Raw genomic sequence first — 26075 nt, 5'->3', positions numbered from 1 at the left:
ACTATCTATATATGAATAGGCAAGCATGTTTCTATAAAAAAAAACCTTTTTTCTCAGCTCGTGTTCATCGCAGGGAAAATCTACGCATGCCTTTAGAAAGATATTTTCCTGCATATGTGCAGGATCCCTTTATAAATTAAAATAGGCTCAAAAATAAGCACACAAAATAAATTTAAAATTTCAAAAGATTAACATGGACCTTATAGGTTGCCATGATGGTGACGAAATAACAACGAAATGTAAACAGAAAATTAAAAAAAAATTGAAGAAATTCCAATCATATGTTTTATTGTTTACAGCGTGGGGTGAAAATAGAGAGAGAAGTCTTTACATATTTTTGGTCGAGTTTTCGGCCATTGGAGGACCTCTAGTTAAAATTAATACTATCACAAAAAATTGAATAATTAAATGGCCTTTTAGGATCCTCAACCCTCGACATAGGTAATAACCAACTCAGTTACTCTTGTCAGTCACGTTAAAGCGGGAAAGTTACACTTGCTGGTTTTGCCAACACAGGCGGAACAAAGAACAGTAAATAAACAGTCTGGCCAACCGTCAAAACAAACAATAATACCAAGAACAACTCACAGTACGACAATACAAGTAAAGTTTACAAGCAAATGATTTGAGACAACAATCCTGTGCGTTGCTCATTTGTTGACGTGTTAATAAAATGTTATCATGAAAGACATTTTACTATTTTTTGAGGACAATTAGAAGCAATTTGTTGCAAATTAGTAGCGGATTGGAACCAGGTAAAAAATTAATATATAAAAAAAATTATTTTTTGTTTACCGGTACTTATTTATTTTTTTATTTTACTAATTACTTTAAATCTTTAACCATTTATGACTTATGCAGTTCCGTCAATATCATAAAATGTTAACAACGTAATTCAATAAAAGTATGTACTAAGTTAAAAGTATTTTTATATCCTCATATACTCATATACCTCATATACTATATATTAATAAACTACTACCACAATAATTTGAAACAAACGTAATATTTTCTTATGTATACAAATCAAATTGGAACCTATCCTAATTAGTCATGATAATTTTGAATATTGTCACCTTCAAATTTACAAGGCTTTACAAGGTCTTACAAACAATTAGTTATAGAATAAAATGCTGCGTTATTTGAAGTTAGTTCAAGGTTGGTCCTATTTGATTTATTTATTAATTAATTAATAAGTGAAATATACAAGGTAGGTATGCAAAATATATGGGGAAAATATTTAACATATAATAAATATATATGAAATTTATTAAAGGACAGCCTGCAAAATTAATATAAATCAGAGTTATAAATGGAATTTAAAATATGTTATCTTTATTTTCGATTTGCATGTAAGTGAAACAGAATGTTATTTTATGTATTACTCTAATATTACTTGAGAAATATAATACACATGTGAAATTTAATGTAATTTGATGGAATTCAACAAATTACATTATTCTTCATATTAACCCAAAAATGTATCATTAATGCAATGCTCTTTCTTATAAATTGATCTTGCTATCAAGGGGTTTACTATGGCGTGTATAACCATTTGTTACTTAAATGTAATTGTTGCAGTAAGATAAAAGCTTTAAAAGTTCAAGAGTAAAGAAAAATTATCCTTAATCAGAGAGCTTTCATTATTAAAGGAACCTAATTTGTACATGTTATTTATGTCCTATACAATTTTACCTTTACCTTTTTTATCACGTAGATAGTTTCCTAAAACGGTTAACAACTTTTAACCTTTTCCTGACGAAGTATTAGCAAACCAAACGAGATAACTTCTCTGATAATTTGGAGCTCTTACAGACTTTTACATTTAAAATGTCCCCTTTAACATAACTATCATGGAATTCTAGTACAGTATATGTGTTGTATAGTTTCCCAATTAAACTATAAAACAATATTTAATATTATTTTAAAAGTCTATTAGTTTAACTGTAAGAGATTAATAACACGTTTAAAAATTTAAAACTCCACGTTATAGTATCTATTAGAAACAGTTGTTGGATTTTTGTGTGCAGCAAATCGATCCTTGAATTTTTATAGGCATGTTGTGTATAAATTAAAGTTCTTATCCTCTAGATGTGCCTTTTGCAGGTTTGGGTTATTCCGCGAAAGCCCTTCGTCCTACAGGCTTTTAAAATTTCAGAGTCTGTTCTGAATTCTGTTGTCAATCATTTGAGCTTTTTCAAGTTTACATTTGTTTACATCAAAACAGATGGCCATAGTACAATTTTGTTTACATCAATAATAAATACAATCAATGGGCTTATCTGTAGTTAGTGATGTTTCAGTGAATTCAAGTAAAATATTGTAATGCTATTTGTATAAAAGGTAAAGAAGAAAATTACTTACGTTGGATTTAGTGTTGTTATATGATTTTGTATTTGCATAGTATGTTTTATTGATGTTTTAGGGAATTTAAGTAAAATATTGTAGTGTTATTTGTTTAAAATGTAAAGAGATTTTGTGTTTTCATAGTATGTTTCATTACCATTTGTAATTTTATTAAGATGCCTCGAAGAGATCGCACACGCAATGAAAATAATAGGGCACGCAATGCAAATGATAGGGATATGATGACAAATAATAGTTTTCACCCTTATCAACTATATATCAAATATTATATAACGGATTTTGAAGTCACGAAGTGACGTAGGCTGCTAGTATATACTAAACCAATTTATTGAAACAAACATAAAATTATAAATCAAAGCATTCCAATTAACAATTAAAAAACCATATGCTATATAACATTTGTACGAAATAGATTGCCAAGTGGGGACATATTACACGGTTTAATTTTCAGTTAGGACAATAGTACATTCCAAAATGTAATATTTGTCAGATAACGGTTGTGTCTTTGTAATTTAAACCAAATCTAATGAATTAAGTTTGAGGTTCTTTCCTCTTCAAAATATACAAACATTCACATGAATGTTCAAATTCGTAACAACTAATTCTCAATCACTTCTATACATTTTTGTAAGACATTTTTTTTTCATTGCGTTTGGTGGAGTGTTGGAGCCAATGAATACAAACTGCGCCTAAAGGACAATTACCCACTCGTTCGTATATTATAGCAAAACCATGAGAGGGGCATTTTGGAGCTTACAAAAATACACAATGCATCAAATTTACGTTTTAGGAATTTTTTACAAAGAACAGTTTGAAGTAGGACGAACATTAAAGTCCATCACATGGTCCTAAAACATCATTTCGACCTTCACTCAAGGTCCGAACCATGTTTTCACCTAGGTTAGTAAGTTTCGCGACGTTTTAGTCGAGGGAGCCGAAACCCCCGGATTGTGGGGAGGCTGTTCTAGGATCATGTCCTCTTCAGCCTGCAGGATATTCACCTAGATCCTCAAACTGGAGCTCAGGTCGGAAAATGGCACAGGCTCTAATGAAATATATTGAAGTTTAGCTGTGACCTCTAAATTCCAACATATACGAAAAGACTAAGCTCACTGTGTTGTATTAGTCACCAAGATTTATTCATCTCTCGACATTGAGGTTTGACACAGCAAAGCACGAACACACGTGCTCTCAGTCGAGGTTTCTGGGTTAATACGCAACAATTTGTCATTTCTTGCTCCGTATATTCTGGACCACAGGAGAAACGCCAAAGTGTTAAGTCTCAACATTTACTCGGAATTCAGTCTGTAGATATAATTATCTATTGATCAAAATGTATACGTATGTTTCTTGATTCAAAGTAATTGGCTCTTCACACTACATTGCAATTCCACGATACCATTTTTTTTTATAAAGTTATACGATGACATTGAAAAAAGGATTATACGGTTACACGTATTTTGATCTCGTTTATCCACTCGAAATTCTATAAATACAATTGTTTATAAGATTTCCAATGTTTATACTATTTTTATATAATATGTTAATAAATCTAAAAAAACAGAAAGCATCGGAAAGTTTGTCCAGTATGAAACAAGCTGCAACCTAGGTATGAAATTGCATTGAATATTCAAGCAAATTCTCTTACTAACCATATTATACAAACTATTTACCTATACAAATTATTTAAAAACTCTTTAATAGTTGGAATGGTAAAAGATTCGTTCATTTGATTTTTATTGGAGTATGCAAATGGTCACAATTTCAGTGTAAAGAGTTTAATTAATGGCTTGTCCACTTTCTAGGTCGCCGTTTCCTCCTGTTGGTCCACGAATGACGAAACAGACGGAAAAGATCACAGATACTCTCGACCTTGAGATTTGTCACTTTCTTGTTTATACAAACGTGATAAGTAAACTTTTCCATGTTAAAATACCATTGATGTTATACTTTACACAATTGATTAATTGAAATTCAATTTACAATCTCTGTTGTTCTTGTTAGCCAGATTGACATGCACAAAATACTTGTTTTTCTTATGAATGATTTGAATTGAAGTTTACCAAGAGTTCAGCTTATGTAAAACATGATAGTAAAATTTCAAACGAACATCTATACAAATGATATTTATAGTTTTATGATATTTATTTCTCAACAAGGTTCAGACATTAATTTGACAAACACAGAAAAACAATAGATTAAAACAATAACTAATATTGACCTAAAGGCTATATAATGCTAACGTCAATTTATCTCAATTCCAATACACTTGAGGGACAAAATCTGCTTGTAATTGACTTCATCCGTTATTGTTACTTGGACAAGAATTTATTTGATAGAGTAAGACATGTGACGGGGTAGGTTATTTGAAATGTAATAAAACCATAACTTGTTTATTTTTACTTATTAATAAATTTATCAATGTAAATTGTCCACAAATGAAGGTTTTTGTCACATTAAGTTATGGCACACAACTTAACTAAAATAGTTTTCTATATGTAGTTTCTCCATGATCGTTTTAAATTTAATTTGGATAAACAAATTGAGATATGGTGAATTGGATTGTTATTGTATAGTAAACAGATAATAAAATAGTTTTTATTTGAAAAAATATATATTTATTTTTTACAACTAATTATTGTATTATACAAACAAAATTAAATTATTGCCACGGTGATCTTTATTATTGTTTGTAAGACTATTATATTCTACACATAGAAACGAATAGATGTTGGCTTTCATACTAATTATTAATTTATAAATATTATATAAACTTTAATGTACATAATATCGTGTTGACATTTGTAATGATTTTTCCGCAGCAGTTTCGTTACCTAAAAACATCGATCGACCAAACCATTATAATTAATTAAGTTTAACTTAAAAAATAAAACTATTTACTAATGACATCAAATTAACCAGGAAAGTATATCAAAATTTCTTATTTTAACATATTAAACGGCTATTTAGTCACCATATATTTAGTCACATATAAGTGTGTAAAACTCAACAGACTTCCATTCATTTTGTACAGTATTTCGGGCAGAGTATCGAACCGATATAGAAGGCAGTGTGTCAAACTTCCGAATGACGTCATAGACATATAAATAAGATCCGGTGGAAGAGATCTGTATCGTCAGTGCCACCAGAATATTGTGGCTTACGGCAATCCAATGCCACCTTCTTTTCGTCGATGCATTTGTCGTTTTCCAACAACTAAAGCGACGTCTTGAGAAAACTAAAGGATTCTAGGCTCGGCTGAGCCATTGTATGTATTTACAATTCAGTACAAAACATTTTGTAAACATTATAATTATTGAAACTTCAAGTAGGTCGATTTTTTTATCACACCGGCGTGGTGGCTGGCTAATAACTTATATTGTTTCAAATTTATTATATATATATATTTGTTTTATTAATTATCTGGGTAGTCGAGTTGTTTTAGTGGTCGTCTTCAATTCTGGTCACAAGTTCAATTCAAAGCGAGACTGTTTCCAGAACCAGATGCCATTTGTCATTGGCTATAAATTAGTGATGCTATCTAACAAAAATGTCGACGTTAAAAACCAACAAGGCCAGGATTTGGATCGTTCACTTTCAAAACCAAAATAAAATGCCATTGAAAACAAAATTACAGTATTTAAACTATTCTAAATCATCTGTTCTATTGCTGTTCTACTGTGAGTTAGGTCTTGACATATTTTTTGCCCATAAAGTGGTTAATGTTGAAATTTTAAACAATTGGCAATGTTTCGATGAGAATTTTTCATCCAATTGTATGTTCAACATGTAACTATTTGTATAGGTAAATTAAAGGTAAAGAAAACTATTTTCTGTTATGTTAATGAATATCATACAAAAACTGATGTAGGTATATGTTTTACATGATTGCTTAGCCAGTAAAAGAATAATAAATACCATCATGGAACTAAAGCTATAGTTTTGCTACGCCAATTTATTTAGTAGTATAAAGCGTATAAACCGATGAATAAAATAATTTATCACGTAAATTGAACTAATGAATAACATGGAAATATATAATTGAATTGATTTAATCTTATCCGTCAATCAGTAGACTTAAGTTTGGGTGTAGCAACACAAAATATTAATGCTGTATTAGGACCAACGAGCACATAGGACAGACTCGATAAGGTTGCATTTTGCATTGTATATTAGTAGACTGCTAAAAAACATACAATTAAAATATTTTAATTACTTTTTTAGTGATTTATTAAACTTGTGAATAATAGTGTGTTAATAAAATCAATGGATACTTTTATTAGTATCCCTTAATTAGGGTACTAGTAAATAACATTATAATAGATTTTTTTTTATTTATCAATCATTAGTTACAAATGAAATCGTTGAAAGATATATACATTTAAGATTTACAAACTTAAAAATAATTTGTTGCAAAACGTATTATTGTACTATAGCATTTAAGTAATATTTAAGCCAGTTTTCCATGACATTGGACAACCATGCATTGATACATGGAGGATAATCCAAGGATCGGTGGAGCGGTTAGTTATGAATCAAGGGGACTTCCAAATGACAAATCCAGATGGATCAGATAGGACTGTCCTTGGACTCATTCGATCCAGATGTTTGTCGCTTATTTAAAAATATTCGGCAAATTAATAAGAACTGTTAAGAGATAGTTTAAACACCTCTTGGTAGCTATCTTTATAGATCAGCTTAAGTTTTCATCTATATAGGGGTCTCGCAACCATATGAACAAACTTTGTCACGTTAATAAGCATATCAAAAGAAACAAAAAATGTAATATAGCTCGTGTCCTATCTCAATCAGTTTTCGGTCTGTATGTCTGTATGTGAATAGTACACAAACATTCATAACTCCTTAACTGCTTGAGCTACAGCGTTGAAATTCTGTAATGTATGTATGTATGTTTCATCTTATCAGCCACTATTTTTGTGAAAAATATGAATAAAAACACTTTAACCGTTTAAAAACGGCGGCTTTTAAAAATTCCAAATTCCGTGAAAATCGGACAACAGCTTACAAAATATTTGCAATGTATTTAAAATCTAGTAAATTTTATGCAGATTACAATATCTTATAAGCTTAGTTTGGAAAACGAATAACTGAGAAATAATGTTTTTCTTGCCATACCTACATTTTTTTTCATTAAACAATGTTAAATGGATAAAACTACTTTTTAACATAGTTTAAATAGAGAAAACAGAAGGTATGACAATAAAAGAATTATTTTTTTAGTTGTTGTTTGTCCACACACTGTATAACTATGTAAGCTGAATTTCTTCCCGTATTATTTACTTTTTATTTCTTATTCCATACCTAAGCGTACTGTTCCCTACGATTGATTGTCCTCTGGAATTTTGTTACCAAGAAATGGAGTAAACTATGTTAAATGTAAACTATAAGAGTTCTCAAGCATGGACGTTTACAAAACATGCATAAAAAAGTTTAGGATTTCACAAATTAGTATTTTACTTTATCGAACGTCAATGTTGAAGCCTTTTCTCTTAGAAAAGGTAATTTGTGTTATTTGAAGATCAGTTTTTTAAATGTTATTATCGTAAGCGTTGCCTTCTTTGCCTTACAAGTAAAAACATTAAAAAATAATATTTTTCAAACTATCAATGGTGTAAAAGTACAAATTTAAAAAAATAGGTACTATACCAGTAACAGTTTGGATTTAATATTTTTTCAAGAATAAGTGCGTTCGACTATGTTTTAATCAAAATTCAAATATACTATTTATAAATTACATAAATATTATATTTATTTTTTAAAACCTTACAACCCATCAAAGAAGCCTCATCTCGTCTCTTTTACTTACAAGGCTCTAATAATTAATAGGCAAGCATATTTCTTTAAAACCTTTTTTCTCAGCCCGTGTGCATCGTAGGGAAAATATATGCATACTGTTAATAAGATATTTTCCTGTAGCAGTACAGAATACCTTTATAAATTGAAATAGACTAAAAAATAAGCACAACAAAATTAATTTGAAGACTTCAAACGTCAATTTCTTTTTCGAAGAAAAGGTCGTTTTTGTTATTTGAAGAGCAATTTTTCAAATGTTACTTTTGTAAGCGTTGTCTTTTTTGCTTTGCAAGTAAGTTTATTAAAAATAATATTCATTCAAACTATCTATTGTATAAAAGTTCAAATTAAAAAAAGGTTCAAGTAATATTTTGAATTTAATATTGTTCAAGAATAAGTGCGTTCAACTATGTTGGAAACTAAATTCAAATACAGTACGTTATGATATTTTGTGAAAAGCTATATAAATTACATGAATATTATGTTTATTTTAAAAAACTCATCAAAGAGCATAAGGAAAAAACCTTATACTTGTCTCTTTTACCTACAAATATAAAAAAATAACAGGTAAGTAGAAATGTTTTGCGGATTTACCTTATTAGTAAGGTTGTCACAAGAGCATTTCAGTAAGAATAAAAATCAATACAATATACAGTACTTAGTTTTTATTTTTATTTTAATGTTTTTACTAGTTAGCTCATTAGACTTTAAAGTTATCAACTACTTTGATATCAATACGTAAACCTTCGTAGTTATACTTTCGTACATATTTGTCCATGAAGTTATTTCACAGCTACTTAAAAATCGTAGTTTACTTTTACATTGCTGGCCTAAGACTCGTGGCTGATAAACATTTTACTACCTAGAAGATATTTTGTGTCTTTTACCACATATTTTCTCTCACAAGTTGGATTTCACACCAACATCGTTAAACATGTTGGGAGTTACACCACGTGTTATGTTTTCTGGAAGATTAACAGATCGTAAATAAACGATTATGTCTTTGGACAATCTTCTCCGAACAGACCTTTACTTAGTCTATTTACTACCTTCTGTGCTTAAGGTACACGAAATCGTGTTAAATCGGAATACAGGGTCTGAAAATATTTCTTTAATATTTTATCTACCCATCTAACAAAATGTCCACATTGAACAGTGACAAAATTAGGATTGAAGTGTTCCTAAAAGAAAACTCTACAAAATGCCACTAACGTGAAAAACAACAACATACAAAAAACACCCCCAAAAATCCGCTGAGCTTAAACTACTCTAGGGTTAGGATACTTTTTGTCTATAAATAAGTCTATTTATAATAGGACATGTAATTATTTTTAATGGTGAGAATGAAAAACAGCCTAACTTGAACCAACTTTCACAGCTAACGGATTTACCCTAAATCAAACTGACTGTGTAGATCAGTGGTTTTGTATGATTTTGGATGCCGCTGGTTCAATCCCAAGTGATGACGAATCTGGGTCCAATTGTTGTTTGGTGTTTGGCTAAATGAACGATAATCTACGGACATATCGAAAATTAATTCCGTTTGGGGTCAAAACAGTAACATTCGGATTTCAGCTCCCCAGACAATTCCATTTGGGACTTAATAATTCTTACATCTTTATCACGTGATAACTTTAGTTAATTAACCACCTAAAACGTTCCTTTAAAATAAATCAATCCTGAAAACATCTTAAATAGACATTTTTGGGAAAACGTCTAATAGATTGGTAAAAAGTACTGTAATTTTTATAAATAGTTAATGTATCAACAACTCAATAGTTGTTCACATAGTGAAAAGAACAAGAATGAAACTCTATGTCTGAAGATTCTTTTCTCTAAGGGAACTTGCAAAACTTGTTACATCGCTAGTTTCTGGCTTTGATTCAAACGTTCCGGTCGAAATTAAACAAAAGTCTTAATGCTGAAATTAATTTATTAACATTGACTCTAAAATTATATACGGTCATTAATTGTATATAAGTACTTTATTAGTATGAAAGTTATAAGCAGTAAAAAATCTGTTTGCTACGCTAATGTTTTACTTTTTTTCCAGTTTAAATAGAGAGACTATCAATTTTAAACTATCACAATAAAATGTGTAACTTATAATAGGTGGATTCCAAAACCGTTACATTTACGAATTGTCATTATGTTTGCGATTTTTTCTAAAATGAGATATTCAGCTAGCAGAAGTATATATACTTTAAAATAAATCCTTTTCGTCAAAGCTTTTCTAAGTCCACATAAAACTCAATTTTCAAGTAGGCCTACAACTTTTGTGCGGTACCGTCGACTGGTGTTCTTCCAAAGAATTTCGTGTGATTCGGTCGAGTTAATAATTATTAGTATATATCAGTCATTAACTTAATATTATTAAGTAGCTGTTTCCCCATACCTAACACTAGTCATTTTTGAAAATAAAGTACTCGGGTAAATATTTTTCCAGCATAAGAAAAGAATGCTTGGAGAATAGTAGTTAGTAACCTATAAGGAAACTTAAGGATGTGTTTTAAACACTATAGTTGTTGTTATAGCAGAAATCAAATGTCTAAAATCAACTGGACGATGACAAAATGATACTAACTATGACTTTCATATAAATTATGGAAGAAGCACCTGATGGAGGAAGACCAAGACGTCTAAAGAAGATTTAGATTTATATAATAGATTTAGAAAATGCATAGGATTAAAGGAAGGAAGAGGAGGCACTTAGTTGGTGACGTCAATTCTTCATATAGGCATAAGTTAGTATGTTAATCCGACCACGAATTGTAAGTTTGATATACAGGGTCATCAGGTTACAAACATATATTTTGGTGTAAGTACAAAGTAAATGTAGTGTGTAAATGTGTAAATGAAAATGTTCGCTTTAGTGGTTTGAAGACTCCAAAACACAGAATTTGTACATTTTAATCGTAGATAGTAGACATGTATTCAGCAAAACTTGTATTTTTGTTTCAGTTTGAACAGTAAAAACGTAAAACGGTAAAAAGGTTCACTGTGTTTTGGAGTCTTCAAACCACTAAAGCGAACATAAGCATGTCTAAGCCTCAATAGTGTAGCATATGGTTGGAGAGCTTATAAAAAGACGCAGTGTTCTACATATTTTGCTACCTTTTTGTATACAGGGTGTAGACAAATGCAGTAGACCAATGTTCATAGACCTTCATTTTAATCTTTGGAACTATTTGCAGTAAATGGAATTTTTACAAGTAATTCTCCATCATTATCAAATTTTTCATTCAAAATTTAATGTAGAGCACGAAAATTACATAATTTACTCAAACCCGTTTGCAAATAATTGAGAAATCGCTGTACTGTGTTTAAAAACATGTTTTTTTTTATTAAATAATTCTTTGGGAAGCCAACTTTGAGACTTGTAACCTCTTATATGAATCATCACACTTCATTTACTTTGTACTTAACACTAAGCATTTTTGTAACACTGATGACCAGCCAGTATTTAACTTTTAACTTAATAAATCCGGGTATGGTTTTATAAGCTCATTACAGTAACGAACACTCATTAGAAGACTCCTATATCGAAGGTGTAGACAGTTAAAGACTGTTTGGAAGTATTACTGTTGCCTTTGACAATTGGCCAACCTTTTTGTTTGCTATCCTTTGTTCTGTTGACGAGAGGTTGGCAGCGTGATGTGTTGAGATTTGCACACTCGCTGATCTTCACACGTGCAAATTTAGGGGGGATTCTGACTATTCAAATTTCCAATATGATTTGGAAGACAGAATTATCGTATAATAGATTTGTTACATAAGTATTTTTAAACATCTTTTCAGTAATTCAGTATTTGATGTAGGCTATTTTTGTTTATTACTAGTTTTGCCTTTAAATCTTAGTCCATGATTGTTTATAAATCATACTTGACGGTAGAATGGTTTTTTGTGAATATAATTCAAGTATTAACTGTTATTACTAATGTTATTATTCACAAAAGGTATGAAATAACTAAAATAGTTGAATAAGTTATTCTGCAATAACTATAGGCTATTTTTACATGTTATATAATTTGACAAAGTAAAATTTTCTGCCTTTTTACCAGATCCTCATTGTCAAACAAGTCATTCGAACACCATGAAACGTAGTGACATTGATTTAATTTCTAAACATACCTATGAAGGTGTATAGCGCAACTCCCTTCAATATTCTGCCTCTGGGCTTTTTCAAATATTTCGGAATTTATTAATTCAGTTTTAGCAAAGTTTTCCATAGGAAAGAAGCTATTACCGTAGGTGGCTCAGCAAGACAACAAGACCATTCCCTTTCAAAATTTTAAAAATGCCATTGGCGTAGTTAACACTCACACTAAAATAAAATACCTAGACCCGGGGCCAATTTAATTTTTTTTTCATTTTGATGTTCCCAGAGGTCTAAAACAATATTCGTTCAAATGTTTATACATGTAATTTGGCATGAACGTGTAGGGCTGGGATAGTGGATATACGTTTATGAATTCGCAAACCGACAAGATGGGTCACGGAGACGGAGGTTTAACCTTTTTCAAAGACCATTTATTTATTTTTATTTTATTTATTTTTTTCAGACTGATTTTTAAATGCACCTTAAATATACAAATACCCAATTTTCATTTACAATATCATGTAGAACCTAACAAAACTAATAATTTTGTATATTGAAGCGCTACTGTAGGATTAAAGGGTTTTAAATTCCTATGTTATTATTATAGAGAAAAATTAATTCGTTGTAAATTGCTTGTTTATGCATGATGATATTTTGATGATATTTTACTTTTTTTCATTTTACCATACACTATTTACATTTTACAAAAACACTTTTTCCTCACCTGTAACAGCAAACCTATGTACTCATTAAATCTTATGTTATTTAAATAGTGAATACATCTGACAAGCTTAAGGAAATTTATTGTTAAACAAGTTTTTTAAACACATATCTTAGTCCAAAATTTACCTCAAATCTAGAGCGAATTCGTTGAAAAGTCATTCACAGCTGTAAATCTTCTCAAGGAATGACAACAGATCAGCGAATATTTGCTTTGAAATATTCGCAATTCGCTGAAGCCTGCTGTTTCGGTTATAAACTAGGCAGTTGATGTATTCGCAAACGGACAGTTCGAACTGGGTTTTGACCTGACGAAAATATCCTGACAGATTTTGAAATATCGACGAACAAAAATAGAGTTTTATTAATAACCGAATAAAGCCGCGACGGTACAAGAAGTGTGTTGTGATGAAGAAGAATGTTTGTGCTTTTGTACCTCTAGGTTTAACATTAAAAATATATTTATTGGTATATCATGTCAAGTTTAGCATACATGCTCATACTAAATTATAGTATGGTGGGTAGGTAACTAGAATCTCTTATGATGATATGAATACCCCCGCCGCAGCCTGCAGCCTAAGCGACCAAGCGAATTTCAATTTGTCTGATTAGATTTTGCTCAAATATTTCCATAAACAAGCCATATTCCCCATTTAAATAACATTAGACTTAACGAGTACCTATGTTAGTGCTATGGGTAAGTTAAAGAGTTGTTTTACAAATTGTAAATAGAATATGATAAAATAAATAAATTTGCCAAATTTGATCAACATAAATCCATAAACTATAACATTTTTCCTTTTCTTCACAAGAATAATATAATCCTAGATGTACAGATTTTTGGGAATTTCCTCTGTAATGTTTAGTTTTACAACAAAGCATTAATGCACAAAAAATCATTTGTTTTTTAAGCTCTACACGATGGTTGTATTGAAAATCAGGTATTTCCATGTTTTAAGGGAAAATATTTGGAAAACCAATTTTAGAAAATTTCCAAACCCAATAATACCCCGTTCCCATGATCCGATTTTTCTGGGTCGCGAATCGTCCAAGTTTATCCCACCCTACACTTTCAAACATAATTTCATCAAAATAGGACCAAAATGACTCATGTTATCGGTCCCGTGCCAAGTTTTACTGAGCCACCTACGGCAATAGCAACTTTCCCCATAGAGAAATTCCCTTAAAAGATTAAACAATAAAAACAATTATTTATGGGTCTATTAATAAATTTAAGTTTTATTCAGTTACAAACTTAAAAAGTATGTTAACACTTTTTAATTAATTTAAAAATACAGGGTGACACAAAGGAACCGGACGTTTTTTAAATAAGTAGTACACAGTAGTTACATGGAATAAAATGGTTTTAATACTGTACATAGTGAGGTAAACATTTGCCATTTGTTACAAAACAGTCATTTTTTGAAAATGACGTCATGCATATGGTGGCCATGTACTTCTCTACAAATCATTCTGGTCTGAAAATCATCTGTAACTCCGGTCAGGAGGTCTTGTTCAATGCCATTGATATCTTCTGTGATTCCCAACTTCAAATCCTCTAGAGTGCGTGGTTAGTGAGCATAAAAACGATCCTTAAGAAACCCCCAAAGGAAGTAATCACTAAAGGACAAGTCAGGTGACCTTGGTGGCCACGGTATGTCACCAAAGAGAGAAATCACCTTGTTAGGAAACATTCATTCAATACTGCACTCACTCTGGTGACGTTTTCGTGTGTTCTCGAAGTTCTAGAAGCCTGGTGGTTTCTTTCTTGTTAAATTTCCAGTTGTTCGGAACCCTAAAACCCACCTTAATAGCGTAATTCGGCTTGAAACCGTTCCATGGCGTTCAATATTAAAATGTCGACTAAATTCCCACTGGGTTTTGTCGACGGATTCACCATTTTGGACTGAAGTTTCGTATGCGAAAACGCGATGGTCTAGGGTCCACTAAGCCATTTCAACAAAAATGGCAAGCCTTACTGAAGGTAATGACATAACCTCAATCTTCCTACAACGTACGACAACAATGGAACAGCTGTTAAAAAAACGTCCGGTTCCTTTGTGTCACCCTGTATATTTAATTCGTCGAGTAAAACGATCAAAACAATAAAAAGTAAATAACTCTTTGTTTTTATTAAATACTTTAAATTTCCTTCAACTATTAAATCAAAACCATACAATGTTAAAATAAGCTATTAAAAGATAAGGAATTAGATTTGACAAAACGACAAAACTAAACACAACCCAAACCAATTATTCCTGGTTTCTGTTAATTATTCAAGTAGGTTATTAGGGACGTCACATGTTAAATATAATTCATACAAAGTTACATAATTTACCAAAAAACAAATTTAAAAACATTAGAAGTCCAATAAATACAAGTTTGCAGTGCTTCAGTATATGACAGTACGAAATGTCACCAAATCATCAAAAAATCATTCAATAAACCTGTTAAGGAAAACAATATAAAAATCATTTATATATAAACATTTTTTGGTTGCTGTTTTGTATAAACTTGCCACCTTGGATAATTTACATAATGGTGATTGCAGTAATTAACTATTATAATGTCCAATAAATTGAAATACGGTACACCTAGTAATTAAATCTACATCTAATGCGACAACCGAACCTGCTGAATGCTTATTTAAACAAAAACTACTATCTCTAAAAATATGTTATTATTTTATAAAATATCAGCCAACATATAAGTTATTCGCTACAGAGAAAATTAAAAAAATCTAGTTTGCTTGCTTATGGATTTATTTTTATAAAATTTTGCAAATTAATTCGTTTTGTACTAAGATATTATTATTTTACCATAAGCACACTTTATTACCCTCCCTGTAGCAGCAATCCTAGGTACTCGTTAAACCTATTGTTATTGAAATAGATTTGTAGGAATCAAATCAGGTAAATGGAAATTCGCTTAGTATGCAGGGTTGCTGGGGCGGGGTATTTTAGTATTATATTATTGTCAAGTATTTAACGAGTGGGTTTCTATAGCTCGTAATCACTTCGTAATACTTCATTATTTTTGCTACCTTTCTCAGTTTGTGCCGATTTAGTTAGGTTACACTATTTCAAAATTGACGCATTGTTTATTTTCATATAAGCACCGTTATACACAATTCGTCAATATCTAAGCTTTTATAATATTTTACAAATATGTTCAGAGTCTCGAGCTAGATAATAATTCCTTATTATACAACCTCAGTGAACCAATGAACATTATTTTACTTTTGCACAGTACTCACTGTATAAATTGACGTACAGAGACGGTCCAGCTTCCTACTGTATGTTATTTATAGGTTGACAGATAGTTGTCATGGCGCGGCCAGGTGAGTTTTGGCGCGAAATACTGTAACATTTGGCGGGTACATATGGAGCGTGCAATGAATATTGTGGTTGACGCCTACTTAGTCAGTGTCCCAATGTCGGGTGAATGTCCAAATTAAAATCTTAAGCTTCTAAGCTTCTTGTTCGAGGAGTATACATCTTATGTTTCCGTCCCTCATGAAAAGTCGTAAAAAAGAAAGAGGATGACAAAAAGTAAAATTCCTAAAGCATGTGAAAAAAGACAAGCTGGCCATTTTAATTCACTGGGACACTGGTCACATCTGAATGTGGTATCTTTGCTAATGCATTTCAAACATTTTTAAGATCGATAGCCGAAATGCTATTTAAACACTGGAAAAAGCTATACCGTTTTGTAATAAGTTGGATTAGGGTAAGACTGGCTGTTTGTGCAGTACCATATATTGAAGAGAGTATACTTGTCTATTTTTTAATCTGTGACAGTACTGAGAGAAAACAGCGTGCATTGAGATCAAGGAAGAAATCGCAGCCATCGAGAGAATTTGAGGATAGAGCTGGGATTCCAAATGTATTAAGGAACCAAATTATTGTGAATTCCTAATTTTACTCTTCCTATTCATATAAAACAAAACAGTTTATTAAAAAAAACCCCTTAAATTTAACTTGTTGTTTGGCCGCCAGAGGGTCAGAATCTTAGAAGAATAATGAGGGGTCCTAAATCCAATTTAAAAAAAGTTACACACGCTTCTGATGAATTGTACAGGCAAATCTCGATCGCACTTATTGTTTATTTTAATGAAAACATATTGTGTATTTGTATTAAACTGTGTGGTACAACTTTATCGTAATGTAAACATGTATAATGCGTATTAAAATTATTAACTCATATTAAAAAGTAACAAACTATATTATTAAAATGGAATGTATTCACCCGACATTGGGACAGGTTAAAGACATATCTTCCAAACAGGTTAAAGGGTTGTATTTAATTATATTTAAAATACAGTATTTCAGATGCACCAACAACCCTTTAATTGAGGTTCGTTTTCTAGGAGATGGTATATCAAAACAGTGATATTTTTTCAGGCTAGGGTTTCACATCAAGCCCTATTATTCAGGATGCCGTTGATAGGGCGAGGCCTATGGTATTCTAAAAGGTTTGTGATCCTTGTTAGCTTTATATAATTTAGAGACTGTGTAGATTTGTCATCGCTGATGGATAAAATCTTTGGCTTAAGATAGAGGTGGACATCCCATAATTATGTTGCTATAATTAGTGTTATTATATTAACGAGGGGAGCCCTTGTTCGTAAGTTAAATTTGATGATTATGGATTTACAACATAAAGATTATTTACCTACCTAAATCATGTTACAGTCAGAATAAAAGTAGCCTGTTTAAAACTAATTTACATAAACTGTTTCGTCTCTTGTGTCATCAAACTAAATGATTAAAATTCATTCTTTAATCCGTTATAAAGGTAGTTGGTTAGCACTGGATAATTGAATCTTAAATTATATAAATAAATCAAACACTATGAGGATGAAGGCCTAAACAAAATGATCTTTTTGGTTACCATTCATCACTCATCTAAGGTCAGAAGCTCTACAATGATATCCCAATCGTAATCGTCAAAATCGGTTAACTAGGACGGTTGAAAAAGGGACTTTACAGAGAACCCCATAATTGTTTAAATGCATAACTAGGATTTCTTTCATAGCAGTGAAAGCCAATTGAGCGGAGCGATCACGTTTCATGATTTTTAATAAAACAATAATTAAAAATTTCAATAAACCAGTCGCGCTGAGTAAAAAATCATGTTTACTAATCAGAGCAGAAAATTTTCGCAAGAATGATTCCAACAACAAAAATTAACAATGAAGAAAAAACAATTATTTAATTTTATATTTTTGATCTTTTGGTTTAATAGCTTCAAATTGGTTGATACTCGACTCTGAGTAAATCAATAAATATTAATTTTGAAAAGTAACTTCAGTCAATTATTCGTAAATCCAAAATTCAATAATATACAAATTAATAGTTTTTTTTTTTAAATGTCATTTAAATAAAACTGCAATGCAATTTGAAAAGTAATCCAAATGTGATTTTCCCTTAAAACGTGTTGGGAAAACTCAATTAGAAATACGAGGTTTAGTGTTGTTATCTGAAACTAATTTAGTGTTTTGGACGACTACAGACTATCTGGATTATTCGAAACCACAAACGTTTATATAATTGCTCTAATATTACGTCACTTGTAGCACTAAAATGAGGTTTTATCACAAACTAATATTTTTATATTGTATGTAGTTTAATTTTAAGTCTTGAGTAAAAGGCCTCTTTAAATAAAGCTGGTGTCTTGTTGTAAAAAACATAGTTAGAAAACTATTAAGTTTTTTATAAGTTTTTTTATGATGCATAGGTAGTCTATATTATTATTTAGGATGTTGTATAATGAATTATACCCCTCAAGGACTTTTTTCTAATATTTGTGTACACGGGGATCGAGCTGGTATAGTGGTTAGACTGCAGGACTTCGGTCCCTGAAGTCCCAGGTTCAAATCCCGCCAAGTCGCCAATGGACTTTATCCAAGTGATAATTTCCGCAACCCCTAGGTCTAGCTACAAGTACTTTAATGAGAAAAACAATTCCGGGCTCGTGCCTAGCGTTCTAGGACAAAAAAAAAACATATTTCTGTACACAATGATGTTTTTCGTATTCATAACTCTTGCTGTTTATGTCTTACATACGGTACTGTGTATATCTTTTCTTTTCATTTACAATTACACAATACACATGTACAAGTACAAAATCTCACTGCTACTAAATTTTTACTTTTAGATTTTTATTAATTTTAATGTGATTTTCCAATTTTATTTATGCTTAATTTAATAACACTAATATTTTGTTTTAACTATTTATGACTCATCGTCAGGTGTGTCATAATGGTGCATTCAGAACAGATGTAAACGATATTTTACATTATTATTACCTCACTTCTAAACCGATTTCAATACTCCATTCAAAGTGAAGTAATAAAATACAGAGTGGATAAAAAGTCAAGACCCCCCCCCCCCCCTCTAATATATTTCTAAGTATATATACAGAGATGTGCTTTTAGTGGTCGTGCAATCTTAGCAGGAAGTTTCATTTTATGATTTTGACATTTTGGAGTGTCCACCAAAAAGGGGGGATTTTGGGGGCTTCGTAATGGTAATAACGTGGTAATATTGGCTACCATTTTGGATAGAGAAGAGACAGCGAACTCTGGTTTTCACCATCCTTTAAGTTTTTGTAAATACTTTAAAATAAGGTGTCACTTGAAGGGGGTTTATATTAAAAATTTTGAGTTGCCCCCAAAATCCCCTCTTTTGGGGGACATTGAAAAATTTCAAAATCATAAAATGAAACTTCCTGCTAAGATTGCATGACCAACAAAAGGATATCTCTGTATGTGTACTTAGAAAAATATTAGAGGGGGGGGGTCTTGACCTTTTATCCACCCTGTGTAATAAATACTGGTAATGTTTAAGAATCCAGTGATTTTTTATCTAGAGATTAAATATTATATCAATATGTAATATAGGCATAATTAAGTACATAGTTAGTTAATGGTTAATGGTGCTTTCCTAATCAGAGAACGCCGGCTTAGAGAAAACAAAGTAACTTTTTGATGGTTCATAATTTTACCATAACTTTTCACTGTGGTTCTTAATTTTTCGTTGTCCTTGATATGCGTACTTTAAGTAAATTGTTGTAGCTAAAGAAACAGCATAACTTAGGCAGAAATAGCACTTCACAAATCATGCCCCTCCATTTTACACCCGCCTTTCCTATTCATTTATAAAAAGTATGTAAACCCAAAGTGATAAAAACCCTGTACCTGAAAAGAGGAGAGCCCTGTTCACTCTTGCTTTTGCTCTTCAGTTTAGACAGAGAGGGAAGGTGTTTATGTATGGACCCGAAGATTCCTCCGTTTTCCACCGGCGTTTCCACGACATCCGGTTCCGTTTCGTCGCTGGTCACAGCCAGCTTGACCGCGACGGCCGTTGTCGGAGTCATTGTTGATGATATCAGCTGGTCCCATGGTGTGGTGGTATCCCTGCATGTGGAGTACATAGCATCCGGCCCCGGTGCCGCCACCGCACACACTGCGCTACAGCCGGATCAAGTGATACCAACGGCGCAAAGTGAAATTTCCCTGTGTATCCCATAGATTTCCCTTATTGTCGATTTAAATTGTATCGTTTGAAATGATTATTTCTTTAACTGCTCATTGTTTTACATACTTTATTGCTATTTAATGTTTCTGTTAAGTTTGCAATTAGTTTACTATCTTCTTTAATTAATTTTTATGTTTTCTGTAACTAGTTTAAAAGTTTTATGAAATTTAAGTAACATTGACGCGTTAGAAATTATTAAAAATGTTTTAGTGTAATTTTGATGTTTATTAATACCAGCTAAAATTTAAAAGATCAAACAAGCAGACTAAATTTATTTTTCACCTATTGGTAGATTTCGGTGTCTTTATGACTGCAGAAGTAAATAATCGCATAGTAAATGTTACTGCTATTACGGATACATAAGAACATAGATAAAAGGATCTATGATAAGAACAAACTTTAAACAAATATATGAATCCGCGTTTTCAATGATACTGTATTCACTTAAACACATAATGATGTTATATGTACGATTCTTTCAAATATGTGTTATGCTACTCCTATTTATTATTTAGCGAGATATTTTTATCAATAAATACAGTACTTTGTATCCTATGGCATACATATGAAGAATAAATTAAGTGTTATTAAATTTATTGAAATTATTAAACAAAGCGTCATTAAAGCTACTTACTTGCTAATATGATTTCTGTGACGAATTAAATTGGGTTACGTGCAATCATTGAAGGATATAATTTTTAAGAAGAACTACTTAGTACTTACTGTCCAATTTTTCTGAATCAGTGTCTAGAAAAGGCAAATTTGAAATGTACAATACGATTATATTCACCTACCAATTCTCACCATTGATTTCTATAATACGTCAAAAGACTTCTCAATTCATATTAATTTATAAATTCTATATTTTAGAACCATCGCTATGTAAATTATAAGTAAATTAAATTATAAACTAAATTATAATGATTAAAACTTATTAAATTTCTATACATAGAAAATCTTTAAACTAACGCGCATTATTTTTTAGTATTAATAGTTTCTAATCAAATAAGCTTTTGATTACAGTGGTCCTAATTCTTAATTAAGGCTTTATTAAACAAAAAATTAAAACCAGTACATGTACTGTTTCAATTGTTTAAGGTTAATTCAACCGAAATACAATATTCATACGGTTATGGGAATTTTACTCCTTGAATATTTGCAACACTGTTTCTCCTTCTCTCAAACAGCTGATGAACCTGTGTCGCTAAAGTCAGCTGTTCACATCAGGTCATTCAACTTCGCACATCTGTTCCTCATAGAACACACATTTAGATTGTTATCAATACAAATGAAGTTATGACTTAGAAAAGAGATAAGATAATATTTATGCAAAATTGTGAATTTCAATAAAGATTGTGTTTAAATTTCTTTGGTATATGCTTAGAGGGATGGATAAAGGATTTAGTTCGAGGATAGGAGATGGGCATATCTCCTAAATTATAAAAGTATATTTATTTTTGTTGCTTTGTTATTTTATACTGCTCTTTTTATAGTATAGGTACAGTACTAATTTATACTTAAATTATTAAATTAATTATCTGTCATTATATCACCACTTGACAATAGCTGCAATTCTGCTCAAAGATTATTAATACCTTTAAGTACTACTTATTCCAGTTTTGATATCATTCTGCTATTGCTCTGTTTCGTAGGCACTCAAAGAAAGTAATTATAGATTTTTCTCTGTGACAAGTAAATACCTAATTTCACCGAAACAATGAGTCCTGTTTACATGTATAGCAATGGGATCGTTGCTATGCTGTAGTAGGAAAACAATATTGTCGATCAGCTGATATGCTGTGTTTGATTGTTGTTCACACGGGTTAATGCAATCCATGTTTAAAATTGAATATAGCACAAAAAAAGGATGGTATATCCTTACCAATAATACAAATAATAATAATGTAATAATGGTATATCCTTGGTAATGCTTGTAGGTGTATATTTACATTGTGGATATATACCTGTAGATATTTTATTACGTACTGGAATATAGCCTATAACTAAGAACTTAATTGCAAAGCTTGGCATAAAACGAATGCGCTCTTCATTAAAAGTAGTGCATTGTTAATTAGTTGCATACTTTAAATGTACTCTTCTAACAGATGTGATTGTTTTTAGCCTAAACAATGCCTTTCTGTATTTGGAATTTGGGTCGCGAAACACCCTGTACTATCAGCATTATTTGTTTCTTTACAAACGTTATTTCACGCTGCTGATTGAAAAAAAAAAATAAAAACCAATTGTTCTTATAGGAATAATTTTGATTTATAGGCCCCAAATAACTTCTGGGGTGGGGTTTTAGTATAAAATATCTACACATTGAAATTGGTTGGTTTCCATAAAAAGGAAAACAGTACGTTTCTCAAACTCTAAAACTTTTACACTTTCAAACAACAAGTTAAAATAAAGGTAATTACAATAATATTTTAGTAATCATAAATTTGATTTGACATCACTTATTTAATACAGTACTATCCGTTTATAAAGAAGTTGAAAAGTGATTTTTCAGAAAACTATTTTGATTTGATAATGGCATTTTGTAGTGGATTAAAATTTGGTGCAATAAAGCGAAGCTTTGAGAAGAAATATTTTTCTATTATGTTTAAAAATTTTCCCAATCAAATCTTAAATAATGCATCGGGCTGGACAAGTTTCAAATTAATAGACTACTATTTGTAATAATCATTACATTTAATAACATAGTTTTTGTTGAGAAAGTGTGTGTAGCTTTTAGAAGACCCCTCTCCTTTTATTATTACTGTCTACAAGTTCAATTGTAGCAAAACATGGAATCTGTGAATAAACTAAGAAAAGTTAACTACATAGTTGTTACATAGATTTAGTTTAATATATATAACAGCAAACCCTTATTAATATCGTATTAATATCCAAACCCCCATTTACGGTTGATTTAGTTTAAGAATTTTGTTTATGAAATGCAGGAAACCGTTGCGGATAGCCCTGATTAGAGGGATGGATAAAGGATTTAGTTCGAGGATAGGAGATGGGCATATCTCCTAAATTATAAAAGTATATTTATTTTTGTTGCTTTGTTATTTTATACTGCTCTTTTTATAGTATAGGTACAGTACTAATTTATACTTAAATTATTAAATTAATTATCTGTCATTATATCACCACTTGACAATAGCTGCAATTCTGCTCAAAGATTATTAATACCTTTAAGTACTACTTATTCCAGTTTTGATATCATTCTGCTATTGCTCTGTTTCGTAGGCACTCAAAGAAAGTAATTATAGATTTTTCTCTGTGACAAGTAAATACCTAATTTCACCGAAACAATGAGTCCTGTTTACATGTATAGCAATGGGATCGTTGCTATGCTGTAGTAGGAAAACAATATTGTCGATCAGCTGATATGCTGTGTTTGATTGTTGTTCACACGGGTTAATGCAATCCATGTTTAAAATTGAATATAGCACAAAAAAAGGATGGTATATCCTTACCAATAATACAAATAATAATAATGTAATAATGGTATATCCTTGGTAATGCTTGTAGGTGTATATTTACATTGTGGATATATACCTGTAGATATTTTATTACGTACTGGAATATAGCCTATAACTAAGAACTTAATTGCAAAGCTTGGCATAAAACGAATGCGCTCTTCATTAAAAGTAGTGCATTGTTAATTAGTTGCATACTTTAAATGTACTCTTCTAACAGATGTGATTGTTTTTAGCCTAAACAATGCCTTTCTGTATTTGGAATTTGGGTCGCGAAACACCCTGTACTATCAGCATTATTTGTTTCTTTACAAACGTTATTTCACGCTGCTGATTGAAAAAAAAAAATAAAAACCAATTGTTCTTATAGGAATAATTTTGATTTATAGGCCCCAAATAACTTCTGGGGTGGGGTTTTAGTATAAAATATCTACACATTGAAATTGGTTGGTTTCCATAAAAAGGAAAACAGTACGTTTCTCAAACTCTAAAACTTTTACACTTTCAAACAACAAGTTAAAATAAAGGTAATTACAATAATATTTTAGTAATCATAAATTTGATTTGACATCACTTATTTAATACAGTACTATCCGTTTATAAAGAAGTTGAAAAGTGATTTTTCAGAAAACTATTTTGATTTGATAATGGCATTTTGTAGTGGATTAAAATTTGGTGCAATAAAGCGAAGCTTTGAGAAGAAATATTTTTCTATTATGTTTAAAAATTTTCCCAATCAAATCTTAAATAATGCATCGGGCTGGACAAGTTTCAAATTAATAGACTACTATTTGTAATAATCATTACATTTAATAACATAGTTTTTGTTGAGAAAGTGTGTGTAGCTTTTAGAAGACCCCTCTCCTTTTATTATTACTGTCTACAAGTTCAATTGTAGCAAAACATGGAATCTGTGAATAAACTAAGAAAAGTTAACTACATAGTTGTTACATAGATTTAGTTTAATATATATAACAGCAAACCCTTATTAATATCGTATTAATATCCAAACCCCCATTTACGGTTGATTTAGTTTAAGAATTTTGTTTATGAAATGCAGGAAACCGTTGCGGATAGCCCTGATTTAAATTTTTTCTTATAATACAGTTCATGGAAATGCCCAATTTTCATCACAGTCATCGTGTAGTGCTTAACAAATATTTTGTACGTTGAAATATCGCTGTACGATTGAAGGTTACGGAGAAAATTAAAAGAAACAATAAACATATATTTGGTAAAATTTGGCAAATTTATTTATTTCATCCTATCTTATTAACATTTGGTAAAAAACACCGCACCTTTCCATTCCTCAAAGCTGCAAATCCAAGCACTAAAATGTAGTTTAAATTATGGAATAAATATTACTTATGTGAATATTTAAGTAAAATTCAAACCAGAAAAATTGAAATTTTCTTAGTCTACAGATTTTTACGGCGGGGGTATTTTTATTGATCAAACCTAAAAACAGTATTGACAATTCTGTCTTATTAACTTACGGGATATAATTAATGTACAGTGCTACTACTAGGTTTCCACAATATAATGTCAAAGTTAGCGGTTCAAAAGTAGTGCCTGCAATAGCTCGATGCTGCAAACATTGCTTGTGTGCCAGATGTAGAGTTCAGAAGTTGAAGGCGCTTAGCTATTCTTGAAGATTACAAGTGATGTTGTTTTGGGTCCCTCTGAACCCAGATTTTTTCCCGTAGCTTGACTGATTTTGATTCAAATTTAGTATAAGGTCCTTGTAACTCTAAACGAAGTGTGTTCACTATCTAATGTCAATGTGTCAGTGGTTGAAAAATAGCGCCTGCTATTGCTCGATACTGCAAACATTGCTTGTATGTCAAATGTAGTACAGTATTCAGAAGTAGTAGGCGCTGAACGTTATCTAACATTTCTAGTGATTATCATCTATGTATAATAACTCATATCGATGGTGATTGTACATCCTACAGAATTACAAACTTTTAATGGTTTGAAACTAGATTCATCTTTCCTTTAACATCGTGATTGTACATCGATGGTTTTAAATCATCGATACTGACTAAATAAACAGTGATA

At 30.9% G+C, this 26075-nt stretch overlaps 1 protein-coding gene across 1 annotated transcript in view; it reads right to left on the bottom strand.

Moving 5' to 3' along the window:
- LOC129001675 (G protein-activated inward rectifier potassium channel 3-like) overlaps positions 1 to 20446 on the bottom strand; it is a 97646-nt gene extending 77200 nt beyond the window's left edge. Inside the window, exon 1 of the mRNA XM_054429058.1 lies at positions 20202 to 20446. Within this exon, the coding sequence (XP_054285033.1) occupies positions 20202 to 20437 (236 nt within the window). The 5' untranslated portion in view covers positions 20438 to 20446. The remainder of the gene's footprint in view (positions 1 to 20201) is intronic.
- Positions 20447 to 26075: the final 5629 nt, after the last annotated feature.

This window comes from Macrosteles quadrilineatus, unplaced genomic scaffold, assembly GCF_028750875.1.
Source record: "Macrosteles quadrilineatus isolate MER2022 unplaced genomic scaffold, UCM_ALF_1.0 Scaffold_8__2_contigs__length_117827958, whole genome shotgun sequence".
Classification (NCBI taxonomy): Eukaryota; Metazoa; Arthropoda; class Insecta; order Hemiptera; family Cicadellidae; genus Macrosteles; species Macrosteles quadrilineatus.
This window is presented reverse-complemented; position numbering and strand designations above follow the sequence as displayed.